Source organism: Thunnus albacares, chromosome 17 (assembly GCF_914725855.1).
Source record: "Thunnus albacares chromosome 17, fThuAlb1.1, whole genome shotgun sequence".
Lineage (NCBI taxonomy): Eukaryota > Metazoa > Chordata > Actinopteri > Scombriformes > Scombridae > Thunnus > Thunnus albacares.
The window spans coordinates 22,390,036-22,412,018 of record NC_058122.1 but is presented as its reverse complement, the minus strand read 5'-3'; the positions used below and the strand labels follow the sequence as shown (position 1 = coordinate 22,412,018).

Here is a 21,983-nt window from a genome sequence, read left to right as displayed (position 1 = left end):
TACCATACAGTAACATTAAATGTGAGATCATTTGTGAAATGTTGGGACTTTATGCGTTGTGCTCTTGAAAAGTCTCTTAAAGGTTGCAAGCAAATCCTAATGCGCCCTCAATTTAATTTACCATCATTAATTAAAAGCTCCTGGAGTTTTATTCTGGCTTTTAACGGTAAATTGAAAGTGAAACAGAATAATGAATTCTACAGTATATGGTGGTATTGATTTTCCATGTATCACAGTGTCATTAAGAATTGATATAGTATCATAAAAGTCAGTACTGAGCACAGCAACAGAACTAGACAGATGGAAATATTTAACATGTTTAAAAAAAATCAAACCAGGTACCTTTAGGCCATTTTGAGAGACACTAACACGCTGAAGATTTTGAGTGTGTGCTCTGCAGTGTTGGAACCAAGTGTATTTACTCAAGTACTGTGCTTGAGCACAAATTTGAGGTACTTTATTTCAGTAGTTCAGTGTCGTGCTACTTTATACTTCTCCTGCACCGCAATTCAGGGGGATAAATTGCACTTTTTACTCCTGGATATAAAATAATCCAAATTAGCTCCAGCAATAAGAACCAGGAGTAATAATCCAATAATGTAATATATAACAGTATAGCAAACACAGGGGCTGTTTTCCTGAATTATACATACTTTAACATTTGATACTTTATGCTCTTCAGTGACTGTTTCAATACAGGACTTTTACATGTAATGGAGTATTTTTGTATTGCATAATTGCAACTTTTTCTTAAGATCTGAATACCTCCTCCACCACTGGTGTTATTTACACTTTTAAGGCATCTCTTTAGCGTTTAAAATCATTTAGTATGTGCTTTATATTTCACATTTTCATCATACAATTTGGGAATCAAGACACTAATTTGCAGCATAGTTGAAAGCAAGCTTTGTCAGTGTTGCTGTTCTTTACTTATTAAAGAGCCATTTCCAGCACCTTTTCTTGGCTTGACTCTTGTTGGAGGACCAAAGAAACAAAGCCGCAAAATTTGCTGATTTGATATGTTATAAATCAACTTACCAGCCAACAAAGAGGCTTGTAACATTTTTTTTTAGAGTTTTCTAGGACATCTTCTAATCATTTAATCCATGCACAATTCATCACTTATACAGTATCTGCCAAGTCATGAGGTTTTTTTGGGGGGGGGGGCACAGGAGTGATTTTCTGCACCAGTGTAATAATACAGAAATGCTGTATTTTAAATGAAAAGAGGACAGGAGCACATTGGTCATGATACTAACTGAAGTGATGGGGCATTTACTTTCTGCCACAAAGAATCTGCTCCTCATCTCTCTTTCTCAGGGCTGGAGTGCACAGAGGTCGACTTCCCCTCCTCCCATATTGGTACAAGTCATCTCTTGGAGGGATGCAGGGGGTAACAAGCCGGGAGGGGTTATTGGGCAACAGAGATGGACTACCTCGCAGAAATAGTTTCACATACAGAAAATTTTCATTAAATCTACAGCAAGGCTGTGCAATGCCAAAACAGCACTCACTGGATGGGAAAAAAAGAAGGAATGGAGGGCAAATAGAGGTAGAAATGCTTCTACTGGCAGCTAACCAAAGAATAAATTCTGAATAAATACATAGCATCCATACGTTATGCAGAAAGCAAGCATTATTCACTAGCAATAAGCTCTTTCAATTGGCCAGATCCCAAATGTATCACCATGACTTTACATATAGCGTGGATTTTCTGAAGCACGGAGCAGAAACTCATCATGGTGGCTCATATTTGAGCCGTCGCTGGTGTGGCGTTGACAAATGCTCCGCACAGAAACCAATGTGGCATATTTCAAAGGCACCCAGCACAATGAAACGGTTTCTCATCAGGGTGAATAATGCCGGGTGCTTGCTGCTCCTTAACTGCTCTGAGTGGTGGGAGTGTTTCTTTTGATATATGGACTTCAGAAATGATGAGGTAATCACTGAATCGGGGAATATGTGTATGGAGGGGCTGTCAAACCAATAGTTAGCACATTCTGTTAAGAGCGTAAGAAGGCTTTTAGAGCTAGAGCACCATAGGTAAAGGCACAAGTACTACCATAAAATAAAATGCTGAAGACAGTTTTTATGGTTACACAATAAAAGCACATATTAAAAATACTTGAAGCTTATTTGTGTGATTATTTATACCTGGAATAGCAATGTTAGAATGTTAGAATATTTTATTTTGGCAGCTATTTAGTTTTAGACAATTTACTGAGCAACAAACCTGTTTTATTATAATGAAAACTTCTGCTGCAACCATCATTAATTACTTTATCATCCTAATTGAAATAATTCAGCTCTTTAGCTTTGACTAAATAAAACATAAAATCTTATTCAGTACAAGACACTCCACTAAAAGACGCTCAAAAATTGAAGATGCATTGGCAAAGCTTCACTTGTGCAATATATTCATTATTAGTTAATCTCAAGAGTTTACCAATAAAGTCATTATAAAGTCTACACATGCTTCCACTGATCTGAACAGATCCTGCAGGATTTAACCAAACCCTGAGGAGAATCTCTGCACCGCCCATCCACACCATGTTGCTGCTGAGATGATTTGAGAACAAAAGATTGTGAGACACACTGGTTCCGTCTCAAAAACTGGGGTGGAATGGCTTCTCAGAAGACGAAATTATGTTTGATTAGAAACTGATGGGCACGCATATGGATTCTAAATTAGCAGCTTCTGTCAATTAGACGCGCAGGTCGCTGCCTCCCAAAAGCACGTTTTCACGGTGAAGTTGGGCTCTTGTTGCTCACAGCTTGGCCTTAACCAATGTGTTACACACGCAGAAATTAGAGAAAATTCAGTGCAAATTATAAACGAAATAAACCACGGAGATGCAACCATCGTCTGTGCGTTATGGTGCCAAATGGTGACCCCCGACATTCACACTCACCGTGGAGTCCCATTGGCTTAGAAATGGCACATTAAGAACAAAGATGGAAATAAATAACACAATACTGGGAATTATTAGATGAATTCTTACCGCTATGCGAGTCTGTGAAGATGCTTTAAGATATAAGATGATCTTTTTCTTGGGAGGGGAAGGTCGTTTTGGACTTGGTGAGGTCCAAACTTGAATCCCACCGTTGATTATCTGCTCCACTTCTCGGGAGGAAGTTGGAACCAGCAGGGTGTTTCACTGATGGGTTTTTATTTTATCTCATAGCATCACTGCGAGATTTGTAAGCATTCTTTGTCCATGCCCGTCACACTAGTCTTCCTTCGGTCGAGGAACGTCGATTAAACTATGTGGTCTGCTGCGTAAAACCGGTGCCAAAATTCCTGCGGGCCCATTCCGATACAGCGATGCTAGACAATAGTCTGGTCATTTTGGCACGGACTGAACCTACCCCGCTGCCAAGAATAATCGCATCGGCTGATTAAAACCAAATCTTGAGAGCTATTTTGTTCATATCTCTGTGACTGGCTCGAGAATAAATATGTCAGTCGCTCACATGTGTCAGTTGGCTCCGGTATTGTCTGTCGGGTCCCTCATCCTCTTCTTCTTCTTCGCAGTGGACAGTGGAGTTGCCGATCTGTTGATCACTGGAGGTCCACCTACATCCAGCGGTGTCTTTGTCTCGGGTTTTTCAGGACCAGGCTTTCCGCCGTGTGCCACATACAGTCTGACACTGGCTGAACGGGGGTCTGGTTGAGTGACAGCTGGATTCCCTGACTGAAAGCTTGGCGACCCGTCTTTGCAGGGGAGCAGTAAAAGCAGGATGCTGCGCGTACGCGTCTTTGACAGTGCGCGCACCCGATAGGTCACACATCCTGGGTTCATAAACATCTGCTGAATATGAAAAAGCAATTAACCCAATTACAAACAAAATGCGTTTTTACAGAAATTAGTATTATATTCTCATTGTATTTCTATTTAAGCCCGTAGTGCCCTTAGTTTATAATGTGTACAATCATATTCAAGGTTTTTTTAATCACCTATGATAATCTATAATTTTAATATAATTATATTTCATAGGCTCAGTATTGCTTAAAAATATATGGTAGGATTACTGTTGGTATGTTTGGTATATTGTAACTTAACTGTGTTACATTCTTTACTCTCAGTTATAATTTTTTTAATGTGTCTTCTTCTCTGCCTTGCATTACAATGTTAGACAGTTACAAGAGTCAAGAGTCTATTTTTTCAGGCAGGAAGATTTTATTATTAATTGTATTTCTATAGCAGCTTTCCAAAATAAAGTCAATTTAAAGAGCATAAAAGACAATGGAAAGGCAGATAAATTAAATTTAAATAGAATAAAATGTAATATAAAGAAGCAGACAAGATACTTGTCAAAGTGTTAAATGTTACAGTGCAATCATAGAGCAGTCAAATGTAAAGGGCCCCCAAAGATGAAGCCTTGGGACTTCTGTTGTCACTGTGGAGCCCACAAAGCTTAGATAAAGTGCAACTTTGATGACTTCAGCCTGTTGGATGGAAAACGAAGTTGGACGACCTGTCACACATGAAAAAAAAAAAAAAGACAAATTTCACCACCGGGCTGCAAACCATATTCCAAGGAAATGACTGGACTACACAGGATCCTTCAGTGGATGATGTCTGCAGTTCCAAACAGTCAGAAGAGCCATTTACTCAGAAATCAGTGGAAATGATTAGAACCATTCCAAGGTGTTTTCACCATTTGGTACCAGCTAAGTGGACCCACTGTGTGAGGGCTCACGTCTGGTCCCAATCTGCTTTTGTGCCATGCCTCTAGCGAGGGAACACATATGGCTCTTTTGGCAAATTGAAACAGCTAGTTGCTTTGAATTTGCAGCTTGATTGTCCTAAAGTGGGGTTGCTCACATATTCCTCCAACCCCCCCCCCCCCCCCTCGGATTCTGCAGCCCTCTCAGGCACCAGTGCTGTCCTGAGCTCTGTGATTGGAGAATGATTCAGTATTGTGGGTCTGTCAGGTGCCTTAGGGTGCGGGAGTCACACAGTCATGTGGTCGTATTTGGTTTTGTTGTTTTTTTTCCTGTCTGCTCACAGCACTGACCTTGCCGGACCTCAAATTGTCACTGACCTGCTGGGCAGTGATGGCGCCCCCCTGTGTTTCTGTAGGATACGCTACGTTTGACTATTCAGGATCGAGATGTCAAGACATATACGATGCTCATTTGTCAATGGAGAAAGCAAGAATACACCCTCACTTTAACTCAAGTCATATACAACCTGCAGATACTTTTGGGGGGGTCATGACATTGTTTGGAGGGTTACTAAACCTCTTGCTCATAGATCTATTAATGATTTGTATAATTGGCCAATTCTTTGCTATGGGCAAGCTGTCAATATGAAATTGCCTCACTGGACTCTCCATGCCTTTGCATATACACTTTGGGCTGGATGTTCTACAGGGTAAGGTCTACTTGTGATGTTAGCAGGAAGAGACAAGTGTGATTGAGTCACAGACACATGACGGAGCCAGAGAGGTGTGTAGGTGCAGAGAGACAGGACAAGATGAAGGAGAGGTAAAAGCAGAGGACAGATTTATTGCAGGGAAAAGGTGACTGATGGGGTGGTTGAGAGCAGATGGAGCTTTAAAGGAAAAAGGCCTGACTTGCAGGAAGAGGGTGCCCCTCGCCGACCCTATAGCGAGGCAGAGTCTTGCTCCTGTTTATATTTAGCACAGGGACCACAGATTGTAACAAGTGCTCCAGGGCCTTGTGTTCAGACTGGCAAGAACTGATGCCATCCGTCTCATCGCTCGGGGTCAGGCACGAACCCGGCTCACGCCACCGCAATGGAGGAGTGATGGGACCATGTTGTCTGAGTGCAGTTTTTTTACTGAACACGTGCAGAATTGATCACATTCTGTCACGGCAGATGTCTTCAAAGCAGAGGTGAGAGGATACAAGAGTGGGCGTTGCAACCTGAACCCTTAAATCATCCGCATGTTGATACATTGATGTGAAAATCCTTCACTCGTCCTCGGCTCTTCCTAAAGATGCGTTCGTGTTTACAGCAATTCCTCAATCTCCTCATTTCTCCTTCCTTCATGCATTTGAAAAGGGCACAGTATCCCCCCCATCACCATCTACACATGTCTACTGAAATAAAAAAATCCCATGTCTCTTTGGACAGGATTGACATTCAGTCCAAATGTCAAAGCAGCTCAAGCCATGTTTGACTCTTCCTGTCCCCGTTCTTACCTTCCCCATCTCCACCACCTCCAGGACTGTTCGGGGGATTGTCAGCGGTGAGTGATGAAGGACTGAGTGGTTCAGACACCAGAGTCTTCTGAAGGTGTGACAAGACATCACACATCAAGCTATTAGTTGGGTCATCAAGTGTAGTCAAACCCTGCTCTTTAAAGAGACACTGCACTCAATAAGCACCCTTTTAAGATCACATACCTCACACTTGTAAGCGGATGAAAGTATCAACATGTCCGTAGAAACTTCTCGAACGGCTCCCGCAGCGTTAATCCACTTCTTCGCTGCCCGTTGTGTGATTTTAAATGAGCTCAAAAACAAGGTTGTCTAAACAAGCAGTTCTTTCACGCGTTCATCACGGTCTTCTCACAACTTTGTTCACATTCTCAATAAAGCTGCATCGCATGTTGGCGACTGCAAACGTAAGAAATAACGTGAACTTTGAAAACTTTAATTGGCACCCTGATGATTTAGGGATTGAGGTGTCCATTGAAAAATAATTTCTCTCTTCCTGTTAGTGACTTTCACATGAGCGTCTGCCTAGTTTGAGCATCTCAGAGTGTTGGTTTTTACTGCAGCTTCACTTTGTGATTTAGGTGGTTTAGATGTGGGTGTATCTTTCCACAAAAACACAGCATTGTTTTGTTTTCACTTTGAGCTGTGCACACTTCTCTCATCGGCATCCAGGTTGTCTAACAGATTTCTGTACTGACTCTAAGAACATTTCCTTTTTTTTAAATCGTCAGTTCCAAGTCTCGGCGCTTCACTGACATCTTTCTTCTTTGCTACGATGCATCGCTCCTTCTTTTCCCCTTTTATTTAGCCATGTGATCCTAACCTTTGGTTCCTCTCTGCCTGCCTACAACCATCCCACAGCCTGTCCATCAGTCACAACCCACACAGCCTCCCTAACAGACACACCAATCACTCAAACATTAGCAAAGCTACAACTTAGCACTAGTCTCAACCCCCCAGACACTGAATTGAGATACACTCGAGCTTCCCACCCGACAATTACATCTATATCTTGACTAAACAAGCTTTCAACAGTAACGTCACTGTGAGGTTGGGGTTTCCTTTGTGGTCTGAGACAGTACAGAACAATGAAACGTCTTTGTTTGAATTACAAAGAATTCTTTTATTCAGATATAAACCAGATCAATGACAATTTCTTTTTTTTAAAAAGCCTTCCAAGTTTCCTTATTCTACAAAACAATGATATTTTTTTTTACATATAAAAAAAAATTAAATACAAGACAAAGATGAGATTCAACAAACATCTGCAATGTTTGAAAATTACAGCTGCTCCCTAAAGGAAAGAACAATAACCCTCCTGACAGCAGGGGCTGTTTGTTTTCATGGTTTCTATGAATCTAAAAAGGTGATCTCCCCTCTTTACAGATCTTTTATAAAGTTGCTGGTTGTGTGATTTACATTAGCAAATGAGAGACAAGCTAATAAAAACAGCCATGTGGTCTTTGGAGATTCAGAATAACCAGTGTGTAACCTGCATGTGGTGTTGTGGTCGTATTATACTGCAAATATCCTTTAAAACAAGCCGCTGAGTGACTAGTGGAGGTTTAGTTGATGGCCGCGGTGAGCGTCGCTCTCTCTCACATGGGGTAGTTAAGCACCACGTCTTGTTTGGCCAGCTCCAACAACATAGGATCGTCGAAGAACTTGCTGATACTCACGTCCTCGCTCAGACCCTGCGGACCGACAGGTGAGAGATATCAGTCATGCACGTGAGGAAATATACAGCAAAAACCCCTGCGATAAAACAAGCGAATGTGACCCTCACCTTGCGCCTTCGGGTCTTGATCATGAACTCTCTGGCCAGATGGGGGGCGGGCTGAGGCTCAAGAGGCCTGATCACAATACTCTTGTCCAAGGGGTCACCAGGCACAATCTGGAAGGAAATATAAAAAGACAGTTAAGCCAGGTGAGGAGTGAGAGAAGTTTCAAAGCAATTACTGAAATGTAGAAGTGGATGTGCCAAAATATGCCGATAAAAAAAATCATAAAATCTAAACAAGCCTCTCAGTAAACTGGCAGCCATGATGATGATGATGATATGGTGAACAGAACTTTAATTTTCCATTAAGCGTCATCATAGTTATACTCCAAATTCAAAACCTGTTGAGGACTCGTACATCAGGTCTGGACCACTCATAAATTCTGCTCATACTTAAAGAGAAAGTTCTTAAGTATGAGAAAAATGATGAATGCCACTAATTATCTTAAACCACTTCTACATGCCTCTTAAGAACAAAGTGTTTGTATGAGTGGTTCTTACACGAGACCCAAACTGTCAACATGAAACACACATCAATTTTTTTTGGTGAGTGGACACTTTTGATAGTGGTTTCAACCGTTCACATTGTTACTGACTCAGGAGTGCATCCATCAACATGATGGGAAAAAAAAGCAACGTGCGAGTACTCGTGTCACACACGCAGCACCAGTGCAATGTTAGCAGGTTGAGTTAGAAGAAGTGTTCACAGGCTTTTAAAATAATTTGCTAAATGCTTCATCTTAAAGATGAGTGCACACGACCTTCACAAAGTGAACTGCTCATTTTTACATGATACATTCACTGCTAAAAGCAATGGGAGGTGAAAGAGGAGGAGAACACTTGTTAGGAATGGTAAATCTGAAATAAGTAGGGTAGTGTGGACTAACTTAGACTTTCCCAGCCGCAGGGAAAGATTAAAAATGGGAGGAAAAGGGAAAGAATAATCAATGGAGTGGCTGAAGCCCAATCAACAGATGGATGAGAGCTGCTAACAGTAACTCTGTTTGCATGCCAATACTGACAGAACACGATCAAACTAATGCGGGAGGCACAATACAGTCTCCTGAGTTTAACGGGGCAAACAACACAACCCAGGGACTCCTGTGTTATTCTTGTTTTCTAGGGCGGTTGAATCAATATGTGCTAACAGGAATCATTTTTGTCAAAGCACAGAGCAGAGAAGAAAATTTCAGTGTTGATTGTGTCAGGTATCGACTCTGTAGCTGCCCTTTAGAAACTAATTTGGGGAGAAATGGTCAAAGTGATTGGTATTGGTCTCCAGGGGAGTCTCCTGAAAAAGGGAATATTTTCTGTTTCAGGATGACTGACAACCACTGGCTGGGCGATATGGAAAAAAAAAAAACATCACTCTGGGGTTGTGTAATGACAGGAGGTCAAAATGTAACGGTTCATTTCAGCTGACCAAGAAAAAAAAAAAAAAAGCAATCAGGGGAATCTGATTCAGCAATTACTTTACATATAAAATGTATCACGCTTTGAGCTAAAAAATCCAATAAATACAATTTCAGTATGAGGAAAATAAATGATTCAATTCAACAGACTACTCAGCCGTAACCTTACTGTAAGAAATCTGTTAACTGTTCTGCAGCTCTGCAAAATTAAAAAATAGAATTTATTTTGAAAACATCTGCTAAAATACTTCTTTTTTCTGAGAGTTTAGACAAACATTTATACATAATTTACGTCTAGTTTCTTGTCTGATGTATTTTCACCTCAAGGGGATAACACAAAATTTAAGAGGATAAAACATATTAAATATTTACACCCGAGGGGCGACCCCTGTGGTTTAGGGGTTAAGATGGCGACTATGAACTGCAACGTTTCCAGTCTGGTCTGGGAACCTTTGTTGTATCTCTATCTCCAATAAAGGCATAAAATAGCCAAAAAAAAAAATAATATACACACATATTTACACCAAAGAAATCCTTTTTTTCCTGCCTTCCCGATGACTGTTTTTCCTGTTTAGTATTAATCCGCCTTAAGTGGAGTTAATTTTCACTGACACAGCTCTGCAGAGTGCAGACACAAACATGTCAGACATGGCATGCAGAGACAGAGACGGCCACATTACATTTAAAACTTAATGACTCAACACTCCACTCTACTCCACATCAAAAGCGATTTAGCCAGAGTGGCAGACATGTGCACAAGGTTGGTCACTCTGCTTGCTGCGTGTTTTTTGTCTGTATGTGCATGTAAGTAAGTGACAGAAGTCCACATTTATTTATAGATTTAAATCAGATTTGCTTGATAATGAATGTGCAACATTTACGGTGCGATTCATAAATGACCGATGTGGATTTTTTTTGTGTTTATAGACATATGTGTGCTGACTTCCTGTGACACCGGGCATGAGGTGCGTTGTGCGTTGAAGGGTTGAACACATGGTTTGGGGGCTTTTATCTACAGGGACACGTGGTGAAACCTTTTCTTATTTAACCTGGCACAACAGCTGACGTGAATGAATCTCACGTTTATTCATTTCCTCTGTTGTTGATCAGCATCTCATTGTCACAAATGTAACACTAGTTGAGCTGTAAGCTAATTCTTTGTGTCTATTTCTGCTTTGATTGCCTTTTCTGCATTTTTGTTGCTGTTATTATATGTAAATTAAAGATACGTTACATTTACATTTATAATTAAAGCTGCCACACATTTTTTCTCACCTCCAAACGGTGACGTGAGTCTTTACTGCATTTACACCTGGATTTCATTGACATAATGTCAGATAGAAAGCAGCTCTGTGTCTATAAATCTTACCTGCCAGTGGTGGAAAACAGACAGAGCAAAGGCCTGCCCCTGTGTGTGTGTGCGAAGGTCTGTCTCAAAGCCGAAGGAGTCGATGGCTGGGATGAAAGCCTTAATGGTGTAGAGAGGAGACCCTGGAATAGGTGCATCCTGGGTGACGTGACCCCTGTTAAATGATAAGCACAGGACCAAATTAAAAAAGAACTGCTGAATTTGTGTTTAATTTAAAGAAATATCAAGGAATATTGCATTAAATGTCCTTCTAGGTTGATACTAGACATGAGGACAAAGAGAGAAGACCGACCTTCTTCTAGCCAGCACTGTGTAGACGGCAGATACACAATCAGCCGGAGCCTGAACCTCCACAAAGTAATAAGGCTCCATCAACCTCGGAGTCGCCTGGAAAGCAAGGTACCGCACATTAGCGTGAGGACAAAAGCCTGGAGACACAGTATGGTCATCCCATGTATAGCTGACCCATGGATTTATAATAACGACAGCGAAAAGAGCCAAATGAGATTAGGAGAGAAGCCAAAAATGGTGAAAGAGGAACGTTATCGCACTGCAATTAAAAAGGACGCACGTCAGCAAAATCCCAAACAGTAATCAAGGTAATGGAACATTAAAGAAAGAGAGGATGAAAGAAAAGTCTGGAGGAGCTAATGGCAGATGAGGAGAAGAATAGAGTTGAGGGGAGGGGAGGGGCTGGAGGGGGAGGGGGGAGATATCTCACCATGAGGAAAGCGGAGTACACCACTCTCCTGGCTGTAGGGATGACCTGGCCTCCTCCTCTGTGCAGGGGCTCCTGAGCGATGACGGCATCCAGGATCTTAAACTTTACGTTTCTGATGGCTGAGGGGCAGCAGAAAGACTGAGTTACAGAAACAATGTGTACTTCTCCCAATGCCAAAATATTCTGGTGAGGAGAATAAAGGTTTATTTGTAAAATCAACGTGTTTCGGTGACAAAAAGACGGAAGAGAGATCTTACGTTCGTCACACAGAGGCCCCTCCCTGGTGCCCCACTGGAAGCCCTGAACGATGCTGTCTTTGACTGAGCCCAGCAGAGCCTTGTCCACCTACAGAAGACAGAAAAAACACAAAACAAATGCAGAGTTGGTTACAAAAGTGAGCTATTGAGCTAAACCTCATACCCGTTTGCCTGTATTGTGTATATAACAAAATGTTAATAAATGCGTTATGTCTTATTATAGCTACAATTGGTTGATCGTCAACTACTTTGATCATATTTCTGAGTCATTTTTAAAGAAAAAAAATGCAAACATTCTCTGGTTTCAGCTTCTTAAATGTAAATATTTTCTGGTTTATTTAGTCTTCTGTCAGTAAATTGAAAATCTTTGGTTTGTGGACAGTTGGTCGGGACAAAAAGAAGACATCTTTGGTTGGATCTTGGGCTTTGGGAAACGATGATGATGACATTTTTCACCATTTTCTGACATGTTATAAACCAAAAGGACTGATTGATTAATTAGTAGATTAATCGATAATGAAGATAATTATTAGTTTCAGCACAACGTGTTATTGTTTCTTAAATTTGGATTTACTCCCTTCTACTTTCTAGTCGTTGTGTACAAGGTCTCACACGGTTCAACAATGACCTAATGTGGTCTTTATATAAAATGAACAAGAAATTATAGATACTTGTTGTAATCTGAGTAATAGATTGCTACTGCTAGCTATAGTTCTATAGCTCTAGAGCTGAAATGATATGTCCATTAGTTAATTCATAGAAAATGAATAATTTTAATAATCAATTAATTGTTTAAGTCATTTTATCAAGTAAAGCTCCCAAAACTCTGGATCCAGGTTCTCATGTGTGAGGATTTACTGAATGTTGTTGGGTTTTGGGCTGTTTGAAGAAACTGTAATGCACGTTTTTTTTCCACTATTTTATGACATTTTACAGAGTAAATAATTAAACAATTAATTGGAGACATAATCCATAATTAAAATATTTGTACTTTTTCTTGAACTAACTGAACCAACAGTATAATAATAAGACTTTAGAATAAAGCTTTGTCCAGCAGACATAAAACTCACCTCAGAAGGCAGCGTATCATCAACAAGAATGTTTGGTCCTGTCGTGTCCGGTCCAAAGGCCCAGATAGATCTGGCAGCCAACAGATCCCAGTCGTACTTTGTCTGGAAAAACTCTCCCAGCTTCTTCCTGACATGAGGAAACAGGACAGCAACTGGTTGAAAGCAGGTTTTGCGTTTTGTGTCAGCTGGAACATTACGAAGATTGGTTGATCGTGGGGGGGGGCAGAGGGGTTAATGAAAGAAGAGGACTAGGAGCGAAGGTTTAGTTTAATGGTGTGTGTGTGTGTGTGTGAAGCATGTCAGTTCTCTGGCGTTACTACTGTATGCTGGCACCGCTGGGCCCAGATGGCCTCACATATGAGCCCAGTATTGACAGGAAGCCGCTCTCGAGTAGAACACCACAGTGATGCATGCGCTTCATGTCACGGGGACGGGAACACTCATGCATGCTTTTAGTGCGTAATTCAATTACTGTGAGTGACGTGATCAATATAACAAGGAGGGTGTTTAATGAGCACATAAGACAGAAGTCAGTCCTTTACTTTTGCTCAGATATTCAAGTACAGAAATGTTCTGCATCTGTACTAGTTTTAGTTAAAGATATATGTCAGTAATGATGAATGCTTTTATATTTTGTTATTCTTACACTCAAGAGTTTTTTAATTCTTCATTCAAACAAACAAGATGCAGCAGGAATCTACAGTTACTATCAGTGTGAATGGGTCAATATAGGACATTCAACCTGACCTAATAAAACAAAAGTGGACACACTAGATAGAATTAAAACAGTGTTATTATATTGCAGTACATGTCACTTTCATGTCCAACTTGAGAATTAAAATCGATGGTTGACACGTGCTATACTTGGATGGAAACCTCTTGGTCTATGCATGATAAGAAAATTGTGCGCCACACCCATGAATTCAGAAGGAATATTACCCACAAATCCAATAATTGCACTTTTTAAAATGATATTTCAGCCCTGGGCATTTCTATCCTCCTCTGCCCTCTTCAATGACAGCGTTTAATTTGAAGAATCATCCTCACATGCCTGCTCATTAATCCCTGCTAACCGAGGGATAAACAAGAATCAAAGATTGGTCAGAATGGCTCTGAAGTATGGGAAATGAATACGACTGGTGCCGTTATCAGCCAGAAATGTCTACAGATGTCTAACATGAAATCACTTAACACCTTCTACGTCATACCTGTTCCACGTGATCTGCACCACTTCGTTCTCTATGTCCTCAGCCAGTCCCTTCTCCAAGGGCTCTGCAATCATGGTGATCTTATTCCTGTCAATCACATCACACAGCTGTCAATCACTCATTCTGGGATGAGGAGACACTCGGCCAGAGGGAAGGACTAACTCTGACAGTGACCCCAAACAGTGCACAGATTTAAACTCTCAAGAAGACAAGAAACACGACGTTCAAACAGTTTTAAGAACGCAACAAGGTTTGAAACAAATATTACTGCTGGACTGTTCTGAGATCAATGTAAGCTTCCTCTAAATCTCACTATTAATACGTTGCTCTGGATAAAAGCTCAGACATGACATCTGATACGCACTTTTTGTTAGGCGTTTCGGCGAAGCACTTGAGGGATGACGTCTCCACGACTGTTTCACAGAAAGTCACAACTGGGTCGGCAACCTGAGGGAAAAGATGTGCATCATTACAGAAAGGAACCAGAGGCTTTATTCGTGTGTGACAGCTTAAGGTTATGGATGTGTGTTTGTAATTTCAAAAAAAAAAAAAAAAAAGATTCATTGTCCAAATTAATAGGACAAGCAAGCTGTACTCAAAAACTGACTAAATTAGTTACTAAACAAGCTTTTTTTTTCTCACCAGACGATGTGGTGCCAAGAAACAGGAAAAAAAAAAAAGACATTCAACAAGATAAATTACACAAAGCAGCAGTGAGAAACTTACTTTAATATCAATCTCAGAGTACATCTTACGCAGGTCGTGCATGACACAGTCCAGATAAAGCTCTCCTGTGCCTAAGATAACATGCTCTCCAGACTCCTCCACCTGAAACACAAAAACACACATATACAGTCAAAAGTGATGAAGATATATGGCAGCTACCTAATTATTAAAACCATTTATGTTGATTTTCATGTTGCTTTCCCTCAGGAAGAAAACAGTAACCTTTGAACTTAAACCTTTTCAAAAGTCATTGCAATGCACTTCTGGGCCTGTGTTCGTTCTCTGTAAATCACTTCACTGCTCTACCTGTGTGTTGACAGACTTACCTTTGTGGTGAGAGAGGGATAGCTCTTGTTGACCTTCCTCAGTCCGTCCAACATTTTCGGCAGCTCTGATGGGTTCACAGGCTCCACGGCGATCTTGATAACCGATGCCGTGTTGAACTTCAACGGCCTGAAAATCTGAGCCTGTCAGAGGAAGTTAAATATGTAAATCCTTGCTCACAAAGTACTTTTAAGATCTCAAAGCAATCTCTCTCTTTTATCTCACCTCTTCGTTCCCTCTGGGCTCTGTGATTGTGGCGGTCTTCACTATCGGCTGGTCGCAACCTTCAATGAGAACCCAGTTCCCGGCGGGCACTCGATTCACTTCAATTTGGTATCTGAGAAGGTGTAAGGGAAGTCAAGCTTTGATATAAACTTTGACAATAAAAAAAAATCAAAACCCAAACCCCTGGAACCTACCTGGCGACAGAAATCCAGAGACGACCCACAGTGCAGACCTGAGAGTCCTCCTCGTCTTCAAGGGTGTAGTTCTCTCCTAAAACCTTGACAGGCTGACCTGCCTGAATGGTCCCGCTTAGCACCCTGCCAAATGCATGGAACTGAACCCCGTCCTCTGTGCTGTACATCTTAGTGGTGTGGCACATCAAAGGACCCTGAGGGCAAGAGACATGAGGTGAAGAGGAAGGACAGATAAGAGAGAGAGAGAGATAGAGAGACAGGAAATGGGACAGGAAAGTCTTACCACTGGAAGGTGACATTTCTTTCTAAAGAAATATAAGAGGGCTTAGGCAAGAGGTAGTAAGCCTTTAAAAGTGCACCTTGGAAAACTGTGATCGATATCCTGCATTGTCTTAAATTGGCTTATTTAACAGCTCGTTCATTTCAAGCTAATTGCAGCAGCCTGTTGGTTTAATCTGTAAGAGCAGCTGGGATGAGACTATTGACATACTAGACACAGACTGCAGCTATTTGCGGTTAATCGGTGTATCTGCTCACCAGCCAATAAATCAGAGACTCCTGTTCCTCCTCCGTTATTACTCACATCAGGGTCACATTCTGCCATGGCCTCCCCCAGGTCCGAGTCCAGACCTCCAGCGTAGGTGTGCTCTATCTTGTTCCTAGCGCCCTCTTGTGGTGAGGAGATGTGTTGTACACACATGTCCACAAAGCCTGCAGGGAAGAGATCCATCCTCGGCTTTACATCGATTCATCACATTTACTAAAGCCATGATTATCTTCATATTATGATAGCAACCAATAGCAATAAGAATGTGGCAGAAAACTCAATAAAAAGGTTATCTTACCTGTGAACTCTCCAAAGAAGCGGTTACAGACCAGCCTCAGCAAGGGTCTAATGTTCAGCTTCAGTTCCTCTTTAGTCAGGTGGATCCCCAGCTCATCCAGAACTCGTGGGAGAGACGTGTCCACATCCCCAACAACCTGTACACAAAGAAGATTTGGGAGAGGATTACACAGAAGTCTGCAAAATCCAAGCCTGATGGGACCTTAGGGGGATTGAGCTAGCTGTGCTCCCCTGATGCACATTTATAAAAAAAACAAAAAAAAAGGTACCTGTGAAAGGATCTTGTAGAGAGGCTCTAGAACAAATTCCACAAAGCTGCGCTGAGAGTTACTGCTGGGAGCTTTCTTTGTGAACTTGCGACTGAACAGAAGAGAAAAAAAAAAATCATAAAAACAGTGTGTTGGAAGAGGAGAATGGAGCAGATAGTTTGGCATCAAATATTAGCATTCTGTTAAAATCCAAGTTACTCACGTTTTAGGGTTGAAATAAATGTCTCCCCAAAGTCTCTTTGAAAACTCGTTATAGTTTATGTCACCTGCAAACACAAACAGAGTTAGTTAATACTTTACATTCTGCATCAGGCATGTGATGAGGACACGTCAGTCTATTGTTTCTGAGTGCAGAGGAGTCGTCTCACCGTAAGTGTCCGAGTAGATCTTTGCAAAGGACCCCAGTGTGAAACAGATGCTGTACTGAGAGCTGGCGAAGCACACGTTTCCCAGGAGAGGAGAAACCACCAAGTTCTCATCTGTGGAGTACGTACTGACAGAGAAGGAAAATGATCATAAACAGCTTTGAATTAAATGTCTGATAATGTCATAATAAACAATAAATCAGTTTTCTGTCAGCAGTGCAGCTGCTAATCTAACATCAAAGTGACAAACATTTCAATGCTTTCTCACCAACCATTAGGTCAGAATGATGCAAATGCACAAACCTTAGCTGAGCTGTTGTGCAGCAAATACAAATAACACAAATTCTTAAAAAAAAGATGCAACATTCTCCTTTATGACTGCTTGTCCTTCCATAGAAGATCAGTGTAGTGCATCACATGAAACACACTCTTCAGACATTGTGGTTGTGACGGGTTTAAGTATTACCTGAGCAAACCGTTGACCTCGTCCACAATGTGGCGCAGTTTATAATAAGCATCTGTGGGAGGCAGTTTGAGCTCCACGATGAGCCGGTCCACCTTGTTGATGCAGATGGTGATGGCCATACGCTCCTGAACTGCATGTTTGATCAGACGCTCTGTGTTCAGCATTACCTGGGCAGAGATAAACAGAAGTCTGGGTTATATGGAAGGCTGAAAAAAAAAGATATATGAAGTGAGTGCAGGATGGAGATAATATCCAAAAGAAAAACAGTAAAGTTACTAACTCCCTCTGCTGCGTCGATGAAGAGGACGATGCCGTCTGAGATCCGGATGCTGGATGTGACCTCATCAGAGAAGTTCACGTGACCTTTGAGGGAGACACTTTACATCACTTTCTGTTTTTCTGCACCAAAGTCCAAACACGCATTCAGTTAGCCAACACAAAATACCTGGTGTATCCATTATGTTGAATAGGTAGGATTTGCCTCTGGAGTCTGGCAGGACCATTGTGACAGGGGTACTCTTGATACCAACTCCTCTCTGTGGAGTAAGTACAGTTTTAGAAACACTTGAGCAAAGAAAGGACAACAGAAGTTATTAAACTCCGACGACGACCAAGCAGCTCCAAATAAATGTGAATATACTTTAACTAAAAGTGATGTTGGTCTTCACAGCAAAGGAGACATACTTCTATCATCTAAAGCTCATTAATATGATCATTTCTGGGATCAAGGGCCTGCAACCTCTCCTCTTTTGAGCTTTAAGTAACTTTAGTGATATGTGTTTTTTTTTTGGTCAAGAGTTGAACTAAACCACTCACCTCCTGTTCTGTAAAGAGGATGTCTGTGTACCGGAGCTGAAAAAGTCAAACAGCATGTTAGCCTGCCGTCATATACAGAATCTAAGTGCAAAACTGCGAAAATATATGATTATCACAGACAGCACTCACATCCACATCATCTCTTTTCCTGATTTCTGGATGTGTCTGTTCGATCAGGCAGTCCACGAAACAGGTCTGAAAAGAAATAAGCAAATTCATGAGATCCCCATGAGTCTCAGATGAGTCTGAAGGGCAGGCATGTTATTAGCATATGCTCCAAAACATTCCTATCCTCGTAAATTTTTCATCTTAGGAACACATGTCTTCTTTGGCAAAATGCCACTGCGGAGCCCTGAGTAGAGAGACACACACACAGCTAAACGAGAGGCGGGAACAGTCATGCAGAAGCTGCGGGCAGGCTCTAACCTTGCCGTGGTGGAGGTGACCACACAAGGTGACGTTACGAATCAGCTCCGGACTGTCCATCAAATCTGCAAGGAATCTGCCAAGAGAGAGAGGAGAGAAAGTTGCAGTTTGCGAAAACACAGCAAATAGCAGAAACATACTGAGAAATACATAGGACTGTGCAAAGACTGTTGTTCAGCCAATTATATTCTTGATAAACATTTCCTCTTCTGAAGGTTTTCCATTTTCTTCTCCCCCCGCATGTTCATTTTAGTGTTTTTAATATTTTATCCTATATTTGATTTATTATAATCTTTTGGTGTTCCACTGCTCTGTGAAGCCCTACTGTTTTGAAAAGTGCTTTACAAATTAATTTATCATGATTATATATACACATAAAAGCAGGAAAGCACTTTGATTACTTACTCCATATCATAAACAGTGGCAGGTAACTCCTGCTCCATCAGGGTGAACTGCCTGTTCTTCACAGGTTTGATGATGGGCTCTGGTAGGATCGGAGAGAAAACATGAGTGTTTGTGCGTTAACCATGACAGCATGCGTTGTCTTAGACTTGTGTTAACATCATCACACACTAATTTAGATATGTGAGTGTTTACAGTTTATTAATCCTTCATGTTTTTCTTTATTTCTAACCTGTTAGAGGCTGTGTGTCTTCCTCCTGGACGATAGTTTCCACTTCTGGCCCGTAAACCTCCTCTGCTGTCGGATAGTACTTCTTGTCCTCGTGCAGGACCACCTCCATGCCGGGAACATCGTCATCAGCATCAGCAGGCTCGTCATCATCATCTTCATCACCCTGCAGAAGGAGAGTGTTATTCCCATAACATATGTACACGTAACATGTTAACAAACCATAGTGGTAATAACTGTTCACTGAGTTTGAAGAGTACCTCATCGACATCTCTGTCTTCTGCCTCCAGATCGTCATCATCATCGTCAGAGTCCAGCTCTGGACCGATGTAGTTTCCAAACTCATCATACAGATCAGCCTCCATCTTGTAGAGAACTGGGAGAGAAGTTAATGAGTATTTACATATCTGTTAGATTCATGTACTGGTAAGGACAGCTCTCTTCACATGGAATACATTTTTACTCACTTAATTATAAAATGTTATTTATATACATGATACCACCTGTCTTTTGTGGTAGTTGTATTTTTCTCACTTTATATAAATACTTTGTCATGCACCACAACACCAAAATATGTCTTTGAATGTGAAGACTTGTCAAGAAATCTGATTCTGACAATTAAATAATAGCATTCAATGCAAATTATAGACAAATGTAAAACAAGATTTTCGCTGAAACACAACTAGAATGTATATAGCCTTGACTATTTTTCTCTGGAGAGACGGTAACTTATCCGTTTAATTACTTAATATTAACATTTTAACTGTTGTCTTCTTGACTAGTTTTGGCCTCCTAACAATACATGTTTGTTTTTGAAACTAACCAAACATGTGAAGTATTCTTGAGTGAATCAAAATATTTAGAAAATTTTAAGTTTGACTTGCAATATAAACTCAGTTTTGCATGTTTCCCAAATGCCGGTGTTGAACAACAATAACTTGCCTAATCAAGAGTGCATTACCACTGAAGCTAATGCTAATTCTGCATGTAGCATCATGTCTACCGCCACAGTTCATTAAGATATTTAAATAGCTTATAGATGCTTTCCGTCGGCAGAAAACCTGCGACTAAATATTGACGTTATCAATGACTACAAACCGCTCTTCTCGTGTTTACAATGTCATTAGTTGGACAGAAATTAGCATGCTAGGCGGCTATGACGGCGGAATGACTCCTGGAGACAACGTTCAAGTTACGTTGCTGTTTATCAAATGATAGCTTACCGCACTGAACTATAATCTGGACGCTGCAAAACACACTCACCTGTATTCTGTTATAATGCAGTCAGCAAATATTCTCTTCGAAACAAGATAAAAGTTGAGGACGTATTCAGCAAGCGATAAATAATTTCCCAAATAGCGCCATGCGCACGAAATGCTACTTCCGGCTTTCTTCTTCTACGGAAATAACGGCAGTAAGCGTTTGATGCTAACTGACTCACTACCGCCCCCGTAACATAATCGTTACTAGTGATGTTACAAAGTCGACCAGTCAAACCCCAAAATTGCAGCAAAAATGTAATTGCTGCCTCACCTAAAGTTTCCAATTCATCAGTCCTGCGTATCTATACTTAAACATCTTCATAGGAAGTACTAACATGCTATCATGTCTGCCTTGATAATTATGTAGATGATTGTTATGTCTGTATATAATCATGCGTCCGTTCTCTACAACGGTTACGGTGTTTAACGACCCCTGTGTCCATTTTTAGTCTAATTTGAAAGTAATCTGAAAAAATATATAAAGATTTAGTATCAGATTGAACGTTTGGGAGAATTTCTTTGCGGGGGGGAATTATGAGTACACTGTGATGCTGCCCTCCAGTGGCCACAGTGTGTAACTACACTTCATTGTGTTGTAAAAGTTTTATTTTCCGTGGAAAGTATTACTATACTATTGTGTCTGCCTTGATGCTAATGGAGCGCCGTTTTTGTAACTTACTTTGACCCTAAGAGGTCAGAAACACTCAAGATTATGCTTTAAATACGCGCCTGTTGACCAACGGCGTAAATGGTGTGTGTTAATCAACTAAGGCGCCACAATCATGTATGTAGATAGATAGATAGATAGATAGATAGATAGATAGATAGATAGATAGATAGATAGATAGATAGATAGAGAGAGAGATAGATAGCTTAAAATAAAATAGAAAAATGTAGACGTTGCTGTTAAAAATATAAATACAAATAAGTATATATATATGTGTATATTATAAAGACTGCAACACTTTTTTTGTTTTTGTTTAGATAAATGTGTTTGAAGATATCTGTTCTGTATGTATGTACAGTAAGTATTTCTATGAATATACTTATGATTATACATGCTTACATTGAAACAATGAATGTATTAAATTGGATAAAGTATTACAGGATGGCAACGAACGTCCCTATTTACTAATAAGGCACCTTATGACTTTTTAATTTTGTTGCACCTAATGGCTCAAATCATAATACTATGGATACTATAATCTTGGTATTTCGACTCAGAAATTGCCCTGCTGAGGTCCTGAAATAAATGCATCAATAGAAACTATTGAAAATACACAGTTACATACTACGACCACTGGGGGGCACTGAACCTTCACTCATGATAATACGTGTGTTTATTAAATAAAACAGTTTAATACTAAATTCAAATGGAAACGTCTGTTCAGATTAGGCCTGTTTGTGTATATTTATAATAGTATT

General features: G+C 40.6%; 1 protein-coding gene across 1 annotated transcript; it reads right to left on the bottom strand.

Moving 5' to 3' along the window:
• Nucleotides 1-7,295: 7,295 nt before the first annotated feature.
• Nucleotides 7,296-20,701, bottom strand: eftud2 (elongation factor Tu GTP binding domain containing 2). Its single transcript, XM_044331966.1, has 28 exons — nt 20,560-20,701; nt 19,557-19,672; nt 19,300-19,462; nt 19,071-19,149; nt 18,666-18,741; nt 18,369-18,434; nt 18,240-18,275; nt 17,869-17,959; nt 17,704-17,786; nt 17,424-17,590; nt 16,961-17,085; nt 16,795-16,858; nt 16,593-16,683; nt 16,325-16,460; nt 16,063-16,190; nt 15,480-15,673; nt 15,286-15,397; nt 15,063-15,203; nt 14,737-14,838; nt 14,375-14,457; nt 14,011-14,097; nt 12,803-12,929; nt 11,733-11,820; nt 11,476-11,594; nt 11,047-11,141; nt 10,755-10,908; nt 7,980-8,087; nt 7,296-7,887 (listed from the first exon to the last, which is right to left on the bottom strand). Exons 2-28 carry the CDS (start codon nt 19,659-19,661, stop codon nt 7,792-7,794), a joined length of 2,916 nt encoding a protein of 971 aa, XP_044187901.1. The 5' UTR covers nt 19,662-19,672; nt 20,560-20,701; the 3' UTR covers nt 7,296-7,791.
• Nucleotides 20,702-21,983: the final 1,282 nt, after the last annotated feature.